Below are 18,497 nucleotides of genomic sequence, written 5' to 3' on the forward strand. Positions count from 1 at the left end.
CGAAGATGAAGCACAACAAAGATAATCCACACGAGGAAGGTAAGAGAAGAACACTGGAACAGGACACAACACCGGGGAAGTCACAATGGTCTGACAACATGAGACAGTGATCACTGAACATGTAAAGGGAAAGAGAATTGATTACAGCTGGCACTAATCAACCTGAGATTGGATACCATTACCAAACACACACACACACACACACACACACACACACACACACACACACACACACACACACACGAGGGAGACAGTGGATTCATGAACCGTGACAGTACCCCCCTCAGTTGGCTCTCTTGGTTTGGCCATTGCTTTGGGGATGAAACCCCAAAGACAGACTGACACTCACGCCCAGTAACTTACAAAATTCTTGCCAAAATTTGGACACAAATTGGGGCCCCCTGTCGGAAACCACGTCCATCGGGAGGTCATGTATGCGAAAGGCGTTATCTACGACAGTAAGCGCTGTCTCCTTGGCGGAGGGTAATTTAGGTAAGGGAATGAAATGAGCCGCCTTTGAGAACTGGTCCACAGCGGTCAAAACGACCGTCTTGCCCTGGGAGGGCAGGATGGCGGTAATAAAATCTGGTGAAATGTGGGACCAGGGTCTCAAAGGGACAGACAGCGGTTGGAGTAACCCATCTGGGGGTCGACTGGAAGTCTTACCAGTGGCACAAACCGAGCAAGCCAAAGAGCAAGCCAAGACAAAACTGCGAATGTCACGAGCCATAAGTGGCCACCAGAATCGTTGCTTGACCAAAAAGATGGTGCGGTTAACTCCTGGATGACACGCCACGTTGGAACAATGCCCCCACTGAATGACGTCGGACCGATGTGAGTGTGGAGACAAATAGGGTCTCGGGTAAAATGCACTCGGGAGCTGACGGGCGTTCGGATAGGTCAAAAATACGAGATAAAGAATCGGGTTTAATGTTCTTGGAACCCGGGCGGTACGAGAGAGAAGTTAAAATGTCAGAAAAAAAGTGCCCACCGAGCCTGCCTGGAGTTGAGTCTTTTGGCGGTTCTGATATACTATAAATTCTTGTGATCTGTCCAAACGATAAAAGGCGACCCCTCTAACCAATGACGCCACTCCTCCAATGCTAACTTGACTGCCAACAACTCTCTGTTACCAATGTCATAGTTACGTTCGGCAGGTGATAAACGATGGGACAAAAACGCGCAAGGATGCATCTTGTCATCTGTGGAAGAACGTTGGGAAAGCACTGCACCTACACCCACCTCTGACGCGTCAACCTCCACCACGAACTGACGTGAAGGATCAGGGGCTACGAGGATGGGAGCCAAAACAAAGCGGTTCTTGAGTTTGGCAAACACAGCCTCGGCTGTATCGGACCACCTGAACATCGTTCTGGGAGAGGTCAAAGCGGTCAGAGGTGCGGCTAGTTGGCTGAAGTTGCGAATGAAACGCCTGTAAAAATTGGCGAATCCCAGAAACCTCTGTAGGGCCTTACGGGAATCTGGACTTGGCCAATCTACCACAGCCTTAACCTTGTCAGGATCCACAAACTCCCTCAGATGAGACAATGTAACCTAGGAACGGAACAGACTATGCATTAAAAACGCATTTCTCCGCCTTGACAAAAAACCCATTCTCTAGCAACCTCTGAAGCACTCGTCTGACGTGCTGAGCGTGTTCCTGGAGAGAAGACGAAAAAATCAATATGTCATCCAGGTATATATGAACTGATCAACCATATCTCTCAGCACGTCATTGACGAGTGCCTGGAAAACCGCTGGGGAGTTGGACAGCTCAAAAGGCATGACCAAATATTCAAAGTGTTAAATGCGGTTTTCCATTCATCCCCCTTGCTTATGCGAACCAAATGATAGGCATTACGTAAATCCAATTTTGTGAACACAGATGCTCCCTGTAACCTCTCGAAAGCTGAAGACATCAACAGCAAAGGATAAGTATTCTTTACCGTAATGTTGTTCAACCTTCGGTAATCAATGCAAGGTCGCAGAGACCCATCCTTCTTCCCCACAAAAAAGTACCCCGCCCCCTCTGGAGAAGAGGAAGGACGAATGAACCCAGTTGCAAGAGAATCAGAAATATATTTCTCCATAGCCTCCCTTTCTGGGACAGAAAGCGAATATGACTTGCCCTTAGACGGAGATTCACCTGGCAGTAACTCTATAGCACAGTCATAGGGACGATGCGGAGGAAGAGAAGCAACACGGGACTTACTGAACACTTCCTTCAGGTCGAGGTATGTTAGACAAATCCACTGCCTTCTCCTGAAACACAGAACCAGACACAGACTAACAAGCAGACACTAAACAGGACTCATGACACTTGTTACTCCATGTGGATATGGAATTGTGACCCCAGTCGACTCTGGGGTTGTGTTGAATGAGCCAGGGGTGACCAAGAACCACGGGTGCAAGTGGTGAATCCATGAGGAGAGATGATATGGTCTCAGTGTGATTGCCAGATGTGATGAGTGTGATGGGATCTGTGGTATGAGAAATTTTGGGAAGTTCTTGACCATTGAGAGCGTTGACAGATATCTTTTGCATGAGTGAGGTGATAGGAATCTGGAGTCTGTGAGCGAGTTTGAAGTCCATGAAATTGCCTTCTGCACCAGAGTCCAGTAAAGCTTGAGTGTCGTGCATAAGGGTTGCCCATCTCAGTCTTACCGGGAGGAGGATCGATGATGAGGTCTTCTCGGTGGAGATCCCACCCGATAGTAGCCTCACAGTTACTACCGGGCTTGATCTTTCACCGGGCAGGAGTGGATGAAGTGACCCGCTCTGCCACAGTACAGGCAGAGTCCTTGGGATCTCCGCCTTTCTCTCTCCTCCCGGGAAAGCCGAACTCTCCCCACCTGCATGGGCTCGTTATCGAAAACTGGGCTGACCGTGTTCCCACTACTGGCACTCTGCGGCCAGGGTGCGGAAGTGGATGGAATATTCCGACACCGGGCCATCTCTCCTTGGCGAAGGTCTGCGAGTAGTCTGGCCACCTCCCTACCCGCCACAGCACGATCTGGAATGTGTCTGTGTCTGGAATGAGGCGCAGCATGGATCCTGGTTCTCCCACACCGCCGTTCCCCAAAGAGCCGCTTTACCCGACAGCAATGTGAGTACAAATGCTCCCTTCGACTGTTCACGGATGAAAATCCGTGGCTGCAACGAAAAATGCATGGAGAATCTAGTGAGAAAGTAGTAGTCCGGTCCACCTGAATAACCCTCTGGTGTCGGTAGTCGTGGCTCTGGCTGAGAATCTGGCTCTGGCGGGGTGGGTTGAACGGTCGGTGTGGGTGGCGCAGCGGGAGCCCTTAGATGAACTCGGACACCTGCGCCACAAGTGCTTGTACCGCCCGACCTGTGTTAGAGATGCTCTCTTCTTGCTGATCCATTCTTGTGATACTGTGAGAAATGAATTCGCTCAAACTGGTTGAACTCGCTGCATCCATGATGGGGTCAGATCGTTCTGTAATGATACAGAGACGGATGCAAAATGCAAGTAAAACTGTTTATTTGATCTTCTTAGAATAAGACAACAGGTCAGAGGACAAACACTCAGGTGAAAAATGACGCAGGGACATCAACCCGGTGATGGTGTGCGGTGATCGGCGTGCTCATGAATCCAGGGAACAAACAATCCAAACGAAGATGAAGCACAACAAAGATAATCCACACGAGGAAGGTGAGAGAAGAACACAGGAACAAGACATGACACCGGGGAAGCCACAACGATCTGACAACATGAGATGCTGATCACTGAACATATAAAGGGAAAGTGAGTTGATTACAGCTGGCACTAATAATCAACCTGAGATTGGATACCACGCCCACACACACACACAAACACACAAGAGGGAGACAGTGGATTCATGAACCGTGACACTCACACCCACAGAGATCAGCCAGCCTCAGGACAATCACTCACTCACACACATTCGGCCGACACAAATTATGTTATGTTAGATGTGATTAATTGTGATTAATCAATTTTACAGCACTAACTTAAAAATAGAAAAAACTAAAACTTTTATAGCATTAAAACCAAGTGGGCCTGAAACCAAAGCGTCTCGATTGCCCCCTGGTGGCTGACTGCAGTATATGTCATAAGCCCTGCCCTCTCACTGTAAAAAATGGGATGCGAGCAAAAACAAAAAAATCCATTTACTCTTAAATTTTTTTCCAAAAATGGTTTCTGTCATTTTAGGTGGCTCTTATCACACTGTCATATGTGCAAGTGTTCGTTTTTCAATTAAGTTTGTTTTAAGTCAATTATCTGTTGCTATAAAACAGGGTTTGGCGTCATGATTGACAGCTCTGCTGGTGATTGAGTCTATGGACGGGATCTTCATACTTCGGCTCCACTTCACGATCACTACTGCTCAGACTCGGACTTCAAATGACATATTTAAAGGTACAGTGCAGCCAGAAATGAAAACTGTCATCATACTTACTCTCTAGTCAGTCCCAGTTTGATGTTTAAAAAGTCTTCAGGGTAAAAGGCAAATGCAACTATTTATCTGACATTATCAACAAAAAAATGTAACACCATATTTTTAACTAATACAACTTTAAGTGCATGGAAAAGGCTCAGGAATGGTATTAATAAGTAAAAACCAAGTATAAATTACAGTATAAACCCCTAAACAGTAATCTTCATAATACATTTATGCCATGGTGCATTGTGGGAACTGAAGACATACCATATTTATCGGTGTGGACAAAAGCATCTGTCAAAAGAGAAGACTTAATAACAAAGAACTCACATAAGCCTACTTGTTTCATTGTTTATTTGAAACTCAAAAGCTATAGCTGTAAAGCTATTAGTAATCAGTGAACTTAAAAATAAATTGTATATTTACAAAAAAAGTGACATTTTTATTTACAATATATACAAACTTGAGTGGTGAAAGAAAAACACACACACAGCAGTACAACATCTCAGGCGTTCATTACACCTGATATTAAGAGAAGTTTCATATTCAGACAATCTCTGGATGTTTTTATAGACTCAAATGTTCTTTTTCTTTGTTTGATTGGTCATGTCATATCTTGTTTGGGAAAACATTTCCATGGCGTCCATATTCATGAATATTATTCAACACTGAAACATGGTTTGGTCACATAAACATGATGGTGATCATCTGATCTCCCACATCTGGATTCCCAACTGGACTGAAATCTGGAGAAAGTGCAGACGACTGGAGGAAACTCTTCAATCACTTTTGTTAATGAAAATACACTCTTCACTTTCACTTTCACTGGGTAACGGGTTATGCTCTGGTTTCTGCAAAGTAATGATTCATTAAATTAGGATATTTTTAATTACACAATTTTTATGAGCACTGAAACAGCATGTGACCAGTTCCAAATTCTAGATTAAACATATTAAAATGTCTGCGTAAATCCAAACATTTGAATGTGTGTGTGATTGCTGAGGACATTCCCATCATCCTGAAGCTGATGAAACCACTTAAATGGCAAATAAAGAAAAATGAGCAGAAAAAGACTTGTAAACATATACTTACTTTGATCTTAATATAGAAAACAGTACCAATAACCAGGACTATTACTACTCCAATCACACACACCAGCGTAAGAAGCAAGTATGCATTTGTAGGTCCTTCAAAAAAAAAAGAAAGAAAAACTGAAAAAAAAAAATACAATAATATACAGAAACAGTAATACAAGGCTTAAACAACTAACTGATGATGAAATAATAATCAATACTAATAACAAATTATTAATTAGTTAGGTCCAGGATTAATATCATTAACAAAAAAAATGTTAATTGAAATAAATATGAAATCAAATCAAATATAAATATTTGATGAAAAACAAACATAAATTACAAATGTTGCCTTGGCAAGTTAAAGCACTGCAATTACTAACTGGTAAAAGACAATTAAAACAGAATCAAAACTGGAAATTAAAGGCTTTGTTTGAGGAACACCCCAAAACTCAATCAAATCTGGGGCCTTATTATTTACATACATGAGAGTAAACCTGTGTGCATAGTGCACTAAGATGAATACACACTTACATTTAAATTAGCAAAGCTATCATATGACTTGGGAAGACTTGAAATACAGCCCACAAGTCATATAGACTCATTTCATAATACTTATGTTGTTTTCTTGTTTTCATATTGCTGTATGTCTTCTTTATGTTTTGCAGAAAAGAGTCGCGCAGGTTTGAATGACATGAGTATGAGTAAATGATGACAGAATTGTAATTTTTCAGCTGAACCATCCCTTTTAACTTTAATGTGCAATTTTGATTTAAAAAAGGTCTATTAAATAGATTTGCCCACTGTGATCTTAAAGAGTTAGTTCAGCCAAAATGGACATTTCTGTCATCATTTACTCGCCCTCATGTCATTCCAAACCTGAAAGACTTTCGTTCATCTTTGAAACACAAATGAAGATATTTTTAATAAAATCTGAGAGCTTTCTGTCCCTCCATTCAGATCAAATGACCAATTATCCAGATGTGATAAGGATAGGATAAACTTTATAGCAAGTACCATAAACACTAAACTTACTGTAGTTGCTCTTAATGTCATCCTCAGTCTTCCGGATGGTTTTTCCCTGGTGCTCCACCTCACAAGTGAACTGTTTTTTCTCCCATTCATCTGGAGAAACACAAAGGGTAGATCCTCTCTGGAAGGTCTCGTCCTCATTTGGCAGAAGATCTCCAAGATCCACATCCTTATAGTGATTCACTCCATTTTTTAACCAGGTAATGCTCACTCCTGATGGGTAGAAACCTGTGGCATGACACACTACTGAAGAGGAGGGATTCTTCTGTAACAGAGACACTTCAGGAGCTGAAAAAGATTGAGAAAAATGTGAGAAAAATATTTAATATATCAGATCAGTAACATTTATCCATATAATTAAAATTGTGCTTCGTTTTTATGTTTTAATGAAGCAATGTATGAGAAAAGAAAGACATTAATGACTCGTAATAAAAAACGATATACTTGTTGAACAAAGGAAATTTCTTAACAACAAAGTACCTCTTCTCTCTAAATCCACTTTCCTTAATGTCAAGAACTCCTTCAGCCAGTTAACACACTCATATCGCAAGTATTGTTTCAGAAATGTAAGCTGTTCTCTGTCATTATTCCACTTCTCCACTGTGAATACTCCCTGTGGTACAGGTGTGATGTATCTGTTCTCCTTCAGGTCCAGTGAGATGAAGTTCTCTCCATCATAACCGTACTCATCAAACCCTTTTGAGTTTCCAGTCTCATCATCATATTCACAGCCAAACATCCTCTGATACGTATGAACACCTGGAGAAGAAAACAGGGTGGGGGAGAGAAAAAAATAAGGGTTTTTTTATGTACATTTTTTTTATGCACATTTGACATTTTAATGTAGTTTAAAGCATTTTCTCTCACCCTGTGACTGATTGAATGTCTCCATTAGAACACGAATGTTGTTTTTGTAGATCTGCTGTTGTTTTTCTCTGATGTCAGTGTATTTCTTCCACATTTGTGTAGATGAAAAGTCCTTCATCCAGTTCTGTTTGAGAATCAGCTGCTTTATGTTACTGTCATAATAGTCGATCTGTTGATCATCCAGTGTCGTTACAGCAGAAAACTCTGGAGTTCCTGCAGCCGTCTGTCCATTTAATTCAGTGTATGTGGTCATGAAGCTGTGAATCTCTGAACAAACATTGAACAAAACACAATACATATACTGTAGCTATCAAACACGGTTAAACACCACATACAGTGATATAAACCAAATAACTATAAAATACCACTATTCATATTAATATCGATCGAATTTGAGACACTAATCCCACTGAAAATAATCCTTAGGTTTCTACTTCTTTCACTCATTAAACACATTTTCTAAGTGTGAATCCAGTTCTGATCTTTACCTTAGCAACTTTACCAAATCTAATTTAAGTTCAACACACAGAAGCAGCTGAAGGCCTTGCTGACGGAGAATTCAATGGTTAAACGACTTTATGAAATGATTCTCACCTGAGTAAACCAAAGGTACACAGAGGAAGAGGATGATGAACTTCTTCATTTTGGATGAAAATCCTTGTATTTGACACAATTCTTTAAGTGCAGTCGTCGAAAAGCGCTGTAAAACTCTTTAGCCTTTGCTACATCTGAATCAACAGGAAAAACAAGTTATTGAGCGAGTTACGACAAATTGTGAGTAAAAGTTTCCTCCCTACACTTCCGTGTTCAGACTGTTTCTCTAGAGCTGCAGTGACGTCAGATCAATTACTGGTTTTACCTGTTGATTCAGATGTAGCAAAGGCTAAAGAGTTTTACAGCGCTCTTCGACGACTACACTTAAAGAAGTGTGTGTCAAATACAAGGATTTTCATCCAAAATGAAGAAGTTCGTCATCCTCTTCCTCTGCGTACCTTTGGTTTACTCAGGTGAGATTCATTTCATAACACCGTTGAATTCTCCGTCATGCAAGGCCTTCAGCTGCTTCCGTGTTGAACTGACAGAAAATAAGACGTTTCAAATCTTCACATTTTCTCACACATCTTTTATAATAAGCAGGCTAATAGATCTAGTTAACAGATTTAGTATTTGCTAATCCTTTGTGAGCTGAGAAGCAGAATTTTTGTTGAAGCTGCACTGAAATTATTTCAGTATTTTCTGATGTTGTGTATTTGTCTCCTGCAGGCAGGTCTATTTAAACTGCAAAAACTGAGACACGACTGACTCTAGTCCTATATGAATGACTAAAGTTATGACCATATGATTGTAAATGAAAGAAGAGGTTTGCCAGACAGGTGTTCACGGTTCAGTGAAGGATTTTTCTAAAGGATCTTTATAAAGTAATTGATTAGATGGTTGTGGTTTGCTATTGGTGGATCTCATGTGAGTGACAGGTTGCCCCGCCCTCGTCATCAGAGATGAGAAGTTGCTGGTATTCTGATTCCAGATTATGAGCCACATGAATTCAACAAAATAATAATGATAATTTATGAAAAATATCTAAAAAACTTGAAAATTATAAAAATAAAGTAGTTTTTTGTTGTTGTTTTTGCTTTTATGGTTACTTTTCATATCGGCTGTTTCTCCAGTGCTGTGAATGTGAGTGAGTTTGAGAACGGCGTCAGTCAGATTCAGGCCTTCAGCCGCTCGTTCCCTCTCAGTCCTCGTCTCCAGTCTCGTAACACTGCAATATTACATAAAATAAAAAAAGAATTTGATGTCGAAAGTTGGGGTCAAATAGTCATTTGATTTATGACACTGTATGTGGTGTTGAACAGTGTTTGGGATCTTTTTGGTGGTGTGTTTCTGTGATGTTGATTGTGTGTTCAATGTTTGTTCAGAGTTACACAGGTTTAAGACCATATACACTGGAATAAATGAACAGACAGCTGCAGGAACTCCAGAGTTTTCTGCTGTAACGACACTGGATGATCAACAGATCGATTATAATGACAGTGACATAAAGAAGCTGATTCTCAAACAGAACTGGATGAAGGAGTTTGCATTTACATTCATGTGGAAGGAATACATTAAGATCAGAGAAAAACATCAGCAGATCTACAAAAACAACATTCATGATATAATGGAGACATTCACTCAGTCACAGGGTGAGTTAAAATGGTTTATTACACGGCTCTCTGAAATGCTTGATTCTGATTGGTCAGTCATGACATTCTGAGGTCTGTTATTTAAGATAATTACCTTCATCAATATCAACACTATATAATGCCGCTCATCCAGCTATTTGTGATGAGGATAGACGTGCTCGCTCTCGTTTCATTCAAACACAGCCTCAGTTATCGACTACTTACTGTAAAATGAAACTGGAGGACTGTGGTAATATTGTTCAAGTGTTCGTCTTGTTGGTAGAACAATTGTTTTGTACACTGTAATGGATTATAAGATAATAATAATGATTTTCATGTATCTGTTATTTATGTGGTGAGAAGATGTATAATAAGTGATATGATTATAATATCCCTTAAATGTCCATCTTTCTCTCATTTATAAACATCAAAAGATTTGCTTATACGATAAAAGACATAAAGAAGAACAGTATCCCACTCTCTCTCTTTCAGGAGTTCATACGTATCAGAGGATGTATGGCTGTGAATGGGATGATGAGACTGGAGAATCACAAGGGTTTGATCAGTACGGTTATGATGGAGAGGACTTCATCTCACTGGACCTGAAGGAGAACAGATACTTCACACCTGTAGAACAGGGAATACTCACAGTGCAGAAGTGGAATAAAGACAGAGAACAGCTTGAATTTCTGAAACAATACTATGATTATAAGTGCGTTTACTGGCTGAAGGACTTCTTACATTGGTCTAGAGCTACTTCTAAGAAAACAGGTACAGTATCAGAGTTACCAACTGATTATTTCTTGCCTGTGCAGATCCAGATAAATCATGTTTTAACAGACAGCTTGATAAATCTATGCAGGCCAACTTTAGAGACTGTTAAACTGTGATAAGTGGAAAGTGCATGTGTTTCTTTCTCTGTTCTCAGTTTTGTTCCCTGTTCTGTATTTACTTCTAGATCCTCCTAAAGTGTCTCTGCTGCAGAAGAACCCAGACTATTATACATGTCACGTCACAGGCTTTCTCTTCAGAAACACAAACATTTCATGGACGAAGAATGGACAAGCTCTGAGCATTTCTAGAAACTTGGTGGAATCTAGAGACACACTACCAAATGAGGACGGGACCTTCCAGAGGAGAGTTACCCTGTATGTCCTTCCAGACGAAAGGAAGAAGAACCAGTACACCTGTGTGGTCCAGCACAAGAGCTTGACTGAGCCAATCCAGAAGAGTATGACTATGAACAAGACCAAGAGGAAGAGTAAGAAACCTGGTTCATTTTTCTACCTGTACATTTGACTTATTTTAGGGGCCACAAACATGTGAAATTACTTTTTTTATGTTGTTGTTTTTTTCTGCAATATTTATTGTATACTCATATATTGTGTTTATGTTTCTCTGTATTCTAGAATCTGCATCAGATGCTTCATATATCAAGTATCTGGTTCCAGTCATCATCATCCTAGTTATTGTTGGACTGTTTGGACCGTCTGGACTATATGTACTTCGGAAACACAGGAAGAAACTCAAAGATCGTAAGTACTAATGACCTGTTGTGAGATATAATTCCCATCATAAGTGCAAATGTTTTACATGTGTTTGTGTGTGTGGCAGTGCAATGAAGAAGAGAGCAGTGAATGTGAACCTGTTGCTGTTTTATCAGTTCCATCATGTTTTTATTCTCTGAAATTATCAAACTTTAAGAATTATGTGTGAAATCGTGTGTGAATCCTTTGACACTGTTCTTTGAATTTCATTACAGCATGAAACACCTCTGTTTATCTCTCTTCACAGGCAGCAAGATGATCATCTATAACGAAACTAAACCCTCGCAAGAACCTGCATCATTTCAGGACTCTCTTCACTCCCTCTTATGAATCTTCGTCCCCTCCAGAAGCCTGTGATACGTAAGTGAGCGGCGCCTTGCCGCCTTCATGTTCCCTCACAGAGATGAACAATATCTCTTTCCAAAACCTTCACAGTTCCTCACCGGTGGACCGATCTCCCCAACCCTACCCGACAACTGAGTCCTTTTATAAAGTTCAAGAAACATCTAAAGACCTTTAAAGACTCTTTTCCGTGACCATTCAACTACACATCCTCAAAATAATCTTCTTTATACTTTTACCTTTTCTTCCATCTCCAATCTTTAAATTTTAGCATTTCTTTTAGAATGAATCACTTTAGCGGGTTTTCCACCGTTCTCTTTGCTCAACCGTTCAATTCCGTGATATGGTTTCATTGTCCACCGTGTTGCTGATAATGAAGCTCTTTACAAATATACAATGTGTCAGTCGTTGTGTTGGTAATGCAAGAGTTTACAGACGTTATGAGATGTAAATAGCGACCGTGGAGGATGATTGTGTTTACTTCACTCAAATGTTCAGTTAGAGAGAAACTACAGCCAGACGACAGACAAGTGACCAATCCTGAGTGTCGACGTCACTTCACATATTCTACTGAACCAATCTCAAGTGGACATACAACCGTAACTATTTATTTCCGTTCTCAGAACCGTTCGCCCAACGGTGGAAAAGCTTAATTTTTGTTTTCCTTCTTATTTGTTGCTTTGAATTCTGCAAAATGATAAAAAATGTAAATATTTTCTTAATGATAATTGTCTCAATGATATTACTTGATGTGCTTTTTTTATATCTAAACTAAAATTCCCATTCTGTTGAAAACAAAGTCCTACAAATCTTTACTAAAAAACATTTTTTTAGGACTGTCAATAGATTATAATAATATTGATTAACTACAATTTTTTTTGTTAAATTTTGAATTTGCTGAAATTTGCCTCTAAATAATACGTAATATTAAGATATGACCCAGTACCATTTGTACCATTTTTATCAGAGTATATTTCTCAATCAGATGTTTATGCACATATTTTATATGTGTAATTATATGTGTAAGTAGTGTACTATATATGTGCCTTGTTTCCTGTGTAAATATATGTATATATTTCTTTCTGTGTTCTGGAGTGAATGATCAGTAAGTTTCCTCAGTCTGATGATTTCTCATTGAAAAGTACTTGTTGATCTTGTGATTTAACAGAACAGCGTAACAACTGATGACGACCTGTGATCAATCAACATGTATTCACTTTTTTATTTCATCCTGTTTGTAAATTTTTTATCTTTCTTGCCTTATTCTGTACTATATTAAATAATAAACCCTTTTTTTTTTTTTTTTTTTTCTGAGTGAGTTCAGTCTCAGTCATTACATAATAATAACATACATAATAGTTTAATAGAGATCACGATTCTGACTAAATGTGTTTCATGGATTTTGCTACACAGATTTGAACTCATTCATGCCAACTATGGCAATTTGTAAAACAGAAGAGAATTCTTGATTGCATATGCGAGACTTCATCTCAAATTTAATTATCTACTGAACTAACACCAGACTGTAACTCATGGATCCAAGTTCTTACCGTACAGTTACACTATCAGTCAAAAGTTCTTGATCGGTAAGATTTTTTATGTTTTAAAAAAAAAGTCTCTTCTGCTCAAGGCTGCATTTATTTGATTAAAAAAAACAAAACAAAAAACAGTAATACTGTTAAATATTTTGACAATTTAAAATAACTTTTCTATTTTAAAATGTAATTTATTCCTGTGATCAAAGCTGAATTTTCAGCATCATTACTCCAGTCTTTAGTGTCACATGATCCTTCAGAAATCACTCTAATATGATTTGATGCTCAACAAACATTTATTTGTTTATATTATTTTATTTCAGGATTCTTTGATGAATAGAAAGTTCAAAAGAACAGAATATATTTGAAATATAATCTTATAAATGTCTTTACTACATCTTTGATGAATAAAAATATTGATTTATTTGATTTCTTTCTCCCAAAAAATGAAATAAAAATTCTTACTGACCCCAAACTTTTGAACGGTAGTGTTTAATGTTACAGAAGCTTCTATTTCAGATAAATGCTGTTCTTTTGAACTTTCTATTCATCAATGTGTAAATAACTGGTTTCAACATTGATAATAATCATAAATGTTTCTTGAGCATCAAATCATCATATTTACTGATTTCTGAAGGATCATGTGACACTGGAAGTGAAGACTGGAGTAATGATGCTTTGATCACAGGAATAAATTACACTTTACTGTATATTTACATTGAAAATGGCTGTTTTAGATTGTAATAATATTTCACAATAGTACTGTTTTCTATATTTTTAATCAAATAAATGCAGCCTTGGTGAGCAGAAGAGACTTCTTTTAAAAACATAAAAAATCTTAACCGATCAAAAACTTTTGACTGGTGGTGTATTTATATGTAATTTATTCTAATCCTTATAGGTCGACCTCAGTAGTTTTCGGAGGCCTCAGTGCACAGTATGATGACGTGTGAAGCGCTGGCAGTGTGTGTTCTCAGCAGGTGTGTGTGTCTCAGCGCTCAGGGCTGTTTGTGAGGGATGTTCACAGGAGGTTATTAGTCTCTTCACTGACACACTGAATCAGGGCTGTGAACGAGTCGCTGTCACATCAGCTCGTCTGAACACCAGCGCTCGACATGCAGCGCCACACGACTGTCTGCTTCACCCTGAGCACACGAGACACGCGACTCTCACAGGTACTGCTCAAAAACACTGGAAACCAGAGCACAAATCCTCAGGAATGAACAGTCGGATGTATAGTGGTGAGCGGGACACAAACTAACATGGGACTAGCTGTAACACACATGGTTTAAAACACGAGACACCTGCGAATAGACCGGCTCTCACAGGTGCACTTCTCAAGAACACTGTTCATTCCTCAGGATCTGTTCTCTGGTTTTCAGTGAAATAAACCAGTGTGAGCGAGGCACAAACTAACACAGGGCTCATTGTGACACACATGGTTTAAAACTTCCCACACATGTCGGCAGGACCAAACTTAGTGTATTTACTAGTTGCCACATCAACACTATATAGAGGGAAAAAATGGTGCCAAAATGAAAAAATCTTTGGAAGATATCACTGAACATTTATTTCTTACTTAAAGGCCTCCTGAAATCAACATGTAACTTTTTAGTATGAATATGTTAGCTTTAAGGTTATGAATAAGCTGTTGTGATATAAGCATTTAAAACGTTCAGTCGCTCACTTCCGCTAAAATGGATCACAGGTTTTTATGACGTCATCGCAGACTTCAGCTTCTCATCACATCTTCTGTCCAATCAAAGGCTCTCTAGAATCTAAAGCTCCGCCCCCTCTGCTATAAACACCACCTGGCCAAAGTAACCGTTGACGCGTCACGGAGCAATATGGATTGGAGATGTGTGTTCGGTTGCTCAAACGCTCAAGTTTTTGACAAAATATTTTTCTTATAGTTTTAGTTTGTCTTGTGTATTTTTTGATGAGATCATAATAACATTATAATCTGTAAAATGGTCATGTTATAATGTACCGTACCTATGGGGCATGTTGTCACATTTCACTTACATTCTTTCAGGGCAAATAAAGAAAAAGAATACACACTGTATTAATGAAACAAAACCACATAATTGTACTAGACGTGGGAAATTAATTTGGGAAAAAATAAATTCTCTGAACCCCAAGTGGATTTACACAAACTAAGAAATTCAAAAAGTGTTAGGCTGTGCCCAGCTCTCCCCTACATCATGTATCTAAACAACAATGAAATATATATATTTGATAAAAAATAAATTTAAAAAAGTGTCGTAATAAGTCCTCCAGTACTCAAGGGGGCGCTAGTGTTTCCATAAAATGTGCTTTTAAACCAGATGTGTTATTCATGTAAGTACATATAATACGCACAAATTTACACAATCAATAGCACACACGCATTTGAGTTTGCATAGCTGGAAGCATTTGCATTCCTGTATTAGCAAAGAGACGCTCTTAAGTTAGCAAACACACTAGTACCGCTATAATATCCTCTAAAACCCTCCGTCCCCAAGTACAGAGTGGCATTAGCGGTGACTGATGGTTTGTTTTGCTCACTATGGGCTTGTGTGTCAGAAGTCATGTACCCAACAGACCTGTACGCGCGCTAGCATGAGCCGCCCTTCGCTGAGGCTAACCGGGACAAATCATGTCGTGATTAATAACGCGACAGAGACAGAAGTGTAACTCGCCCACACGCTGGTGTACATGATTAGTGTACATACAATTACTTTGCCCCAACATTCCCCCCCGACAAGCGAATTAAGATTCTGCCATGCTAATCTCCCTGATCATACAAGATCCATTCATTACGGGCCGCTTTGAGTGGAAAACGGGAAATCTCTGGGAAACATACCAGCGTTCGCCCACTCGCCGCATACAGCTGTTCAGAACCAGCTGAAACGTGACAGAATCACAGCGATATGTTTATTACTCTTCTTCAAGACAGATTTGACATTTTGTAGGCTTTTGAAAGAAGCTGGCAATTCACTTTTCTTTTTCTTTCTTTTTTTTTTATCAGTGGAGGCCTTTTGGCCAATGCTAATGCTAAAACAGCACACATTAGACCATGTTAAAATGAAAAACAACACTCATGCTAACAATTTTTTTAGCAAGCTAATTGGGAAAAAAATAGAAATAAACAGAGAAATCATTGGTAATGCTTGAAAAATGAAGAAGGAAAAAAAGTTTTAAAATGCTCTGGAAAGCTAAAAGCTACATTTGGTAATATTATTACACTTTTTCCAGATTGATTTGACATGATTTGAAAGAAGTTAGCAATGAACCGATTTCTTTTTTTAATCTGTGAAAGCCTTTTAGTGCTAATGCTAATAGCACACATTAGACCGTTAAATGTAGAAACAATCCTCATGCTAAAGCTAACATGGACAAAGAAAAGTACAGAGAAAATGATGGGTATATTATTGGGTATATTGGCTAGTGCTAATGCTAACATACCACATGTTAAACTGTGTTAAAAAGAAAAACAACCTTCATGCTAACAAAAATAGAAAAGTTAGCATTTTAACAAGTTAATATGGATATAAATAATGAAATCATGGGTAATGTCACATTTTCTTAAGATAAAAAATTAAAAAGTTGATGTTAAACTAACAAACTAGTTTTAGCATGTAACTCAGTTTGGAAGAAACACCATTTAGATACATAAATTGCACTATGTAATATTTGTGTATACACTCAATGCTAACAACGTGCAAAACTAGCATCTAAGCTAAGCGCTAGGCTCCAGCTCGGGTTTCATTTTTTGACACTAACAGGCTCAGTTTCGCAAGTTTGGGCCTTTTTTGTATCTCCAAACGAACACAGCATCCAATGTTTTGTGATTTCTTATTCAGAGCCTGATAAAAAGAGCCAACGACGTCTCTGAAAGTTCACCCTCAGGATAAAGACACTGTGTGACGGGTGTCAGCGAACCCGAAGCCAATAAACCCCAGTGACGGCACAGCTAAACGACAGCGAGCGAGTGACAGATGGAGTGAGTTTTGACGTCTGGAACATCGAGTGGATTCACTGGTGCGAAGAATACAGAGCTGGATCCCTTCCTCAAACTGATGTGAAAGATAACAAGACATCAAAACTCATCCAGTTCACTTCCGTAATAAAACCCTCCGCCGTTATCCTGCACAGACACTTCAACCGAATCAAGACTGGATGTTATTCTGAAGGAGGAAATGTTTGTTTTCTTAATCTTTCATCAAAATGCAATAACTTTAATGACTTTCCAGCTGATGCAAGTCCTCATGGGGAGATCCTATTTACAAGCTCAAAGTCGTTATTACGAGGCGATTTCGGTTGTGAAATGTACATATCGGACGCAATATAATATATATATTTCTCGCTTTTTAACTTACTAAGATGCTTTTTTAGCTCTTGTGCAGCAACAAATATTTGGAAAGTTGAAATCTCACTGGTAAATGCGACACTGTTCATCACACAAATATAATAATTTCAACGCGACTAGAAGGCAGTACAATGGCGTATAAGCAGATAAAATAATATTAACCAATAACTTTGCTGGCAAATATGATTGAAGTATTCAAATCTTTGCAGATACATTTTGCACCATTATGTAACTCCACATTTTTAGTTTCACATATAAAATATGCATTTATTTTTTTGTAATACATTTTTTTTATTTAATAATTTGTTTAATTTAATAATAATTAATAATTAAAATTAATATATAAGTATAATTTATACTTTAATATAATTTTAATCTATTTAGCTCATTTTTGGTTGAATAGTTAATTTATATAATTTATTTGAATAATTAATAATAAATCAGATAATCAAACTAATAATAATATTATATATATATATATATATATATATAAATAACTTTATGCAAATGAGCAGCTACCTAAATTAAATCATTAATAATAAAATAAAGGATTTAAAAAATAAGTATAATTACAATTAATGCTTAAAAAAAAAGTGTAATAATAAAATAAATAAATAATGAGTATAAAATTTTTGGTTTAAATGAAAGTATAGCATACACACACATACATAAATATTTTTTTTTTGTTTACAAATGTACACAAATCATTCATTTATATGCTTTCTTTTAAATAGGTTGGTATATTTGGTATATAGGTAATAGGTTATTTTAACCCGAGGTTGGTATCAGTGGTGCAGTCTTAGGTTGGTTTGAGTTTTATCTTACAAAGAGGAGTTTCTCTGTAGAAACTGGTGAATTTTCTTCATTTCCAGCTCTCGTAACATGTGAGGTGCAGCAGGGCTCCGTTATGGGCCCGATTTTATGTGCTTTATATATGCTCTCTCTCTGCCTCATCTTTGAATTTCAGAGCCGGACAGTAACGGAGTACATTTACTTGAGTACAGTACTTAAGTACAATTTTGAGGGATCTGTACTTTACTCGAGTATCATTTTTGGGGAGTACTCATGACTTTACTCAAGTACATTTGAGAGGCAAATATTGTACTCTTTACTCCGCTACATTTCTATCCATAACCGTGAGTACCCGTTCCTACTTCT

General features: G+C 38.3%; 2 protein-coding genes across 2 annotated transcripts; one reads left to right on the forward strand and one right to left on the reverse strand.

Moving 5' to 3' along the window:
* Window positions 1-4,762: 4,762 nt before the first annotated feature.
* LOC311296056 (major histocompatibility complex class I-related gene protein-like) lies at window positions 4,763-8,232 on the reverse strand. The gene is made up of 6 exons (XM_084417717.1): window positions 7,994-8,232; window positions 7,400-7,666; window positions 7,013-7,291; window positions 6,536-6,820; window positions 5,520-5,614; window positions 4,763-5,278 (listed from the first exon to the last, which is right to left on the reverse strand). The coding sequence occupies exons 1-6, from the start codon at window positions 8,040-8,042 to the stop codon at window positions 5,207-5,209; spliced, it is 1,047 nt and encodes a 348-aa protein (XP_084273843.1). The 5' UTR covers window positions 8,043-8,232; the 3' UTR covers window positions 4,763-5,206.
* Window positions 8,233-10,061: 1,829 nt separating this feature from the next.
* On the forward strand, window positions 10,062-12,144 carry LOC311294710 (BOLA class I histocompatibility antigen, alpha chain BL3-7-like). Its single transcript, XM_084415722.1, has 4 exons — window positions 10,062-10,335; window positions 10,523-10,825; window positions 10,974-11,099; window positions 11,359-12,144. The coding sequence occupies exons 1-4, from the start codon at window positions 10,077-10,079 to the stop codon at window positions 11,439-11,441; spliced, it is 771 nt and encodes a 256-aa protein (XP_084271848.1). The 5' UTR covers window positions 10,062-10,076; the 3' UTR covers window positions 11,442-12,144.
* Window positions 12,145-18,497: the final 6,353 nt, after the last annotated feature.

The sequence above is a fragment of the Rutilus rutilus genome, assembly GCF_951802725.1.
Source record: "Rutilus rutilus genome assembly, chromosome: 8".
NCBI classification, from domain to species: domain Eukaryota; kingdom Metazoa; phylum Chordata; class Actinopteri; order Cypriniformes; family Leuciscidae; genus Rutilus; species Rutilus rutilus.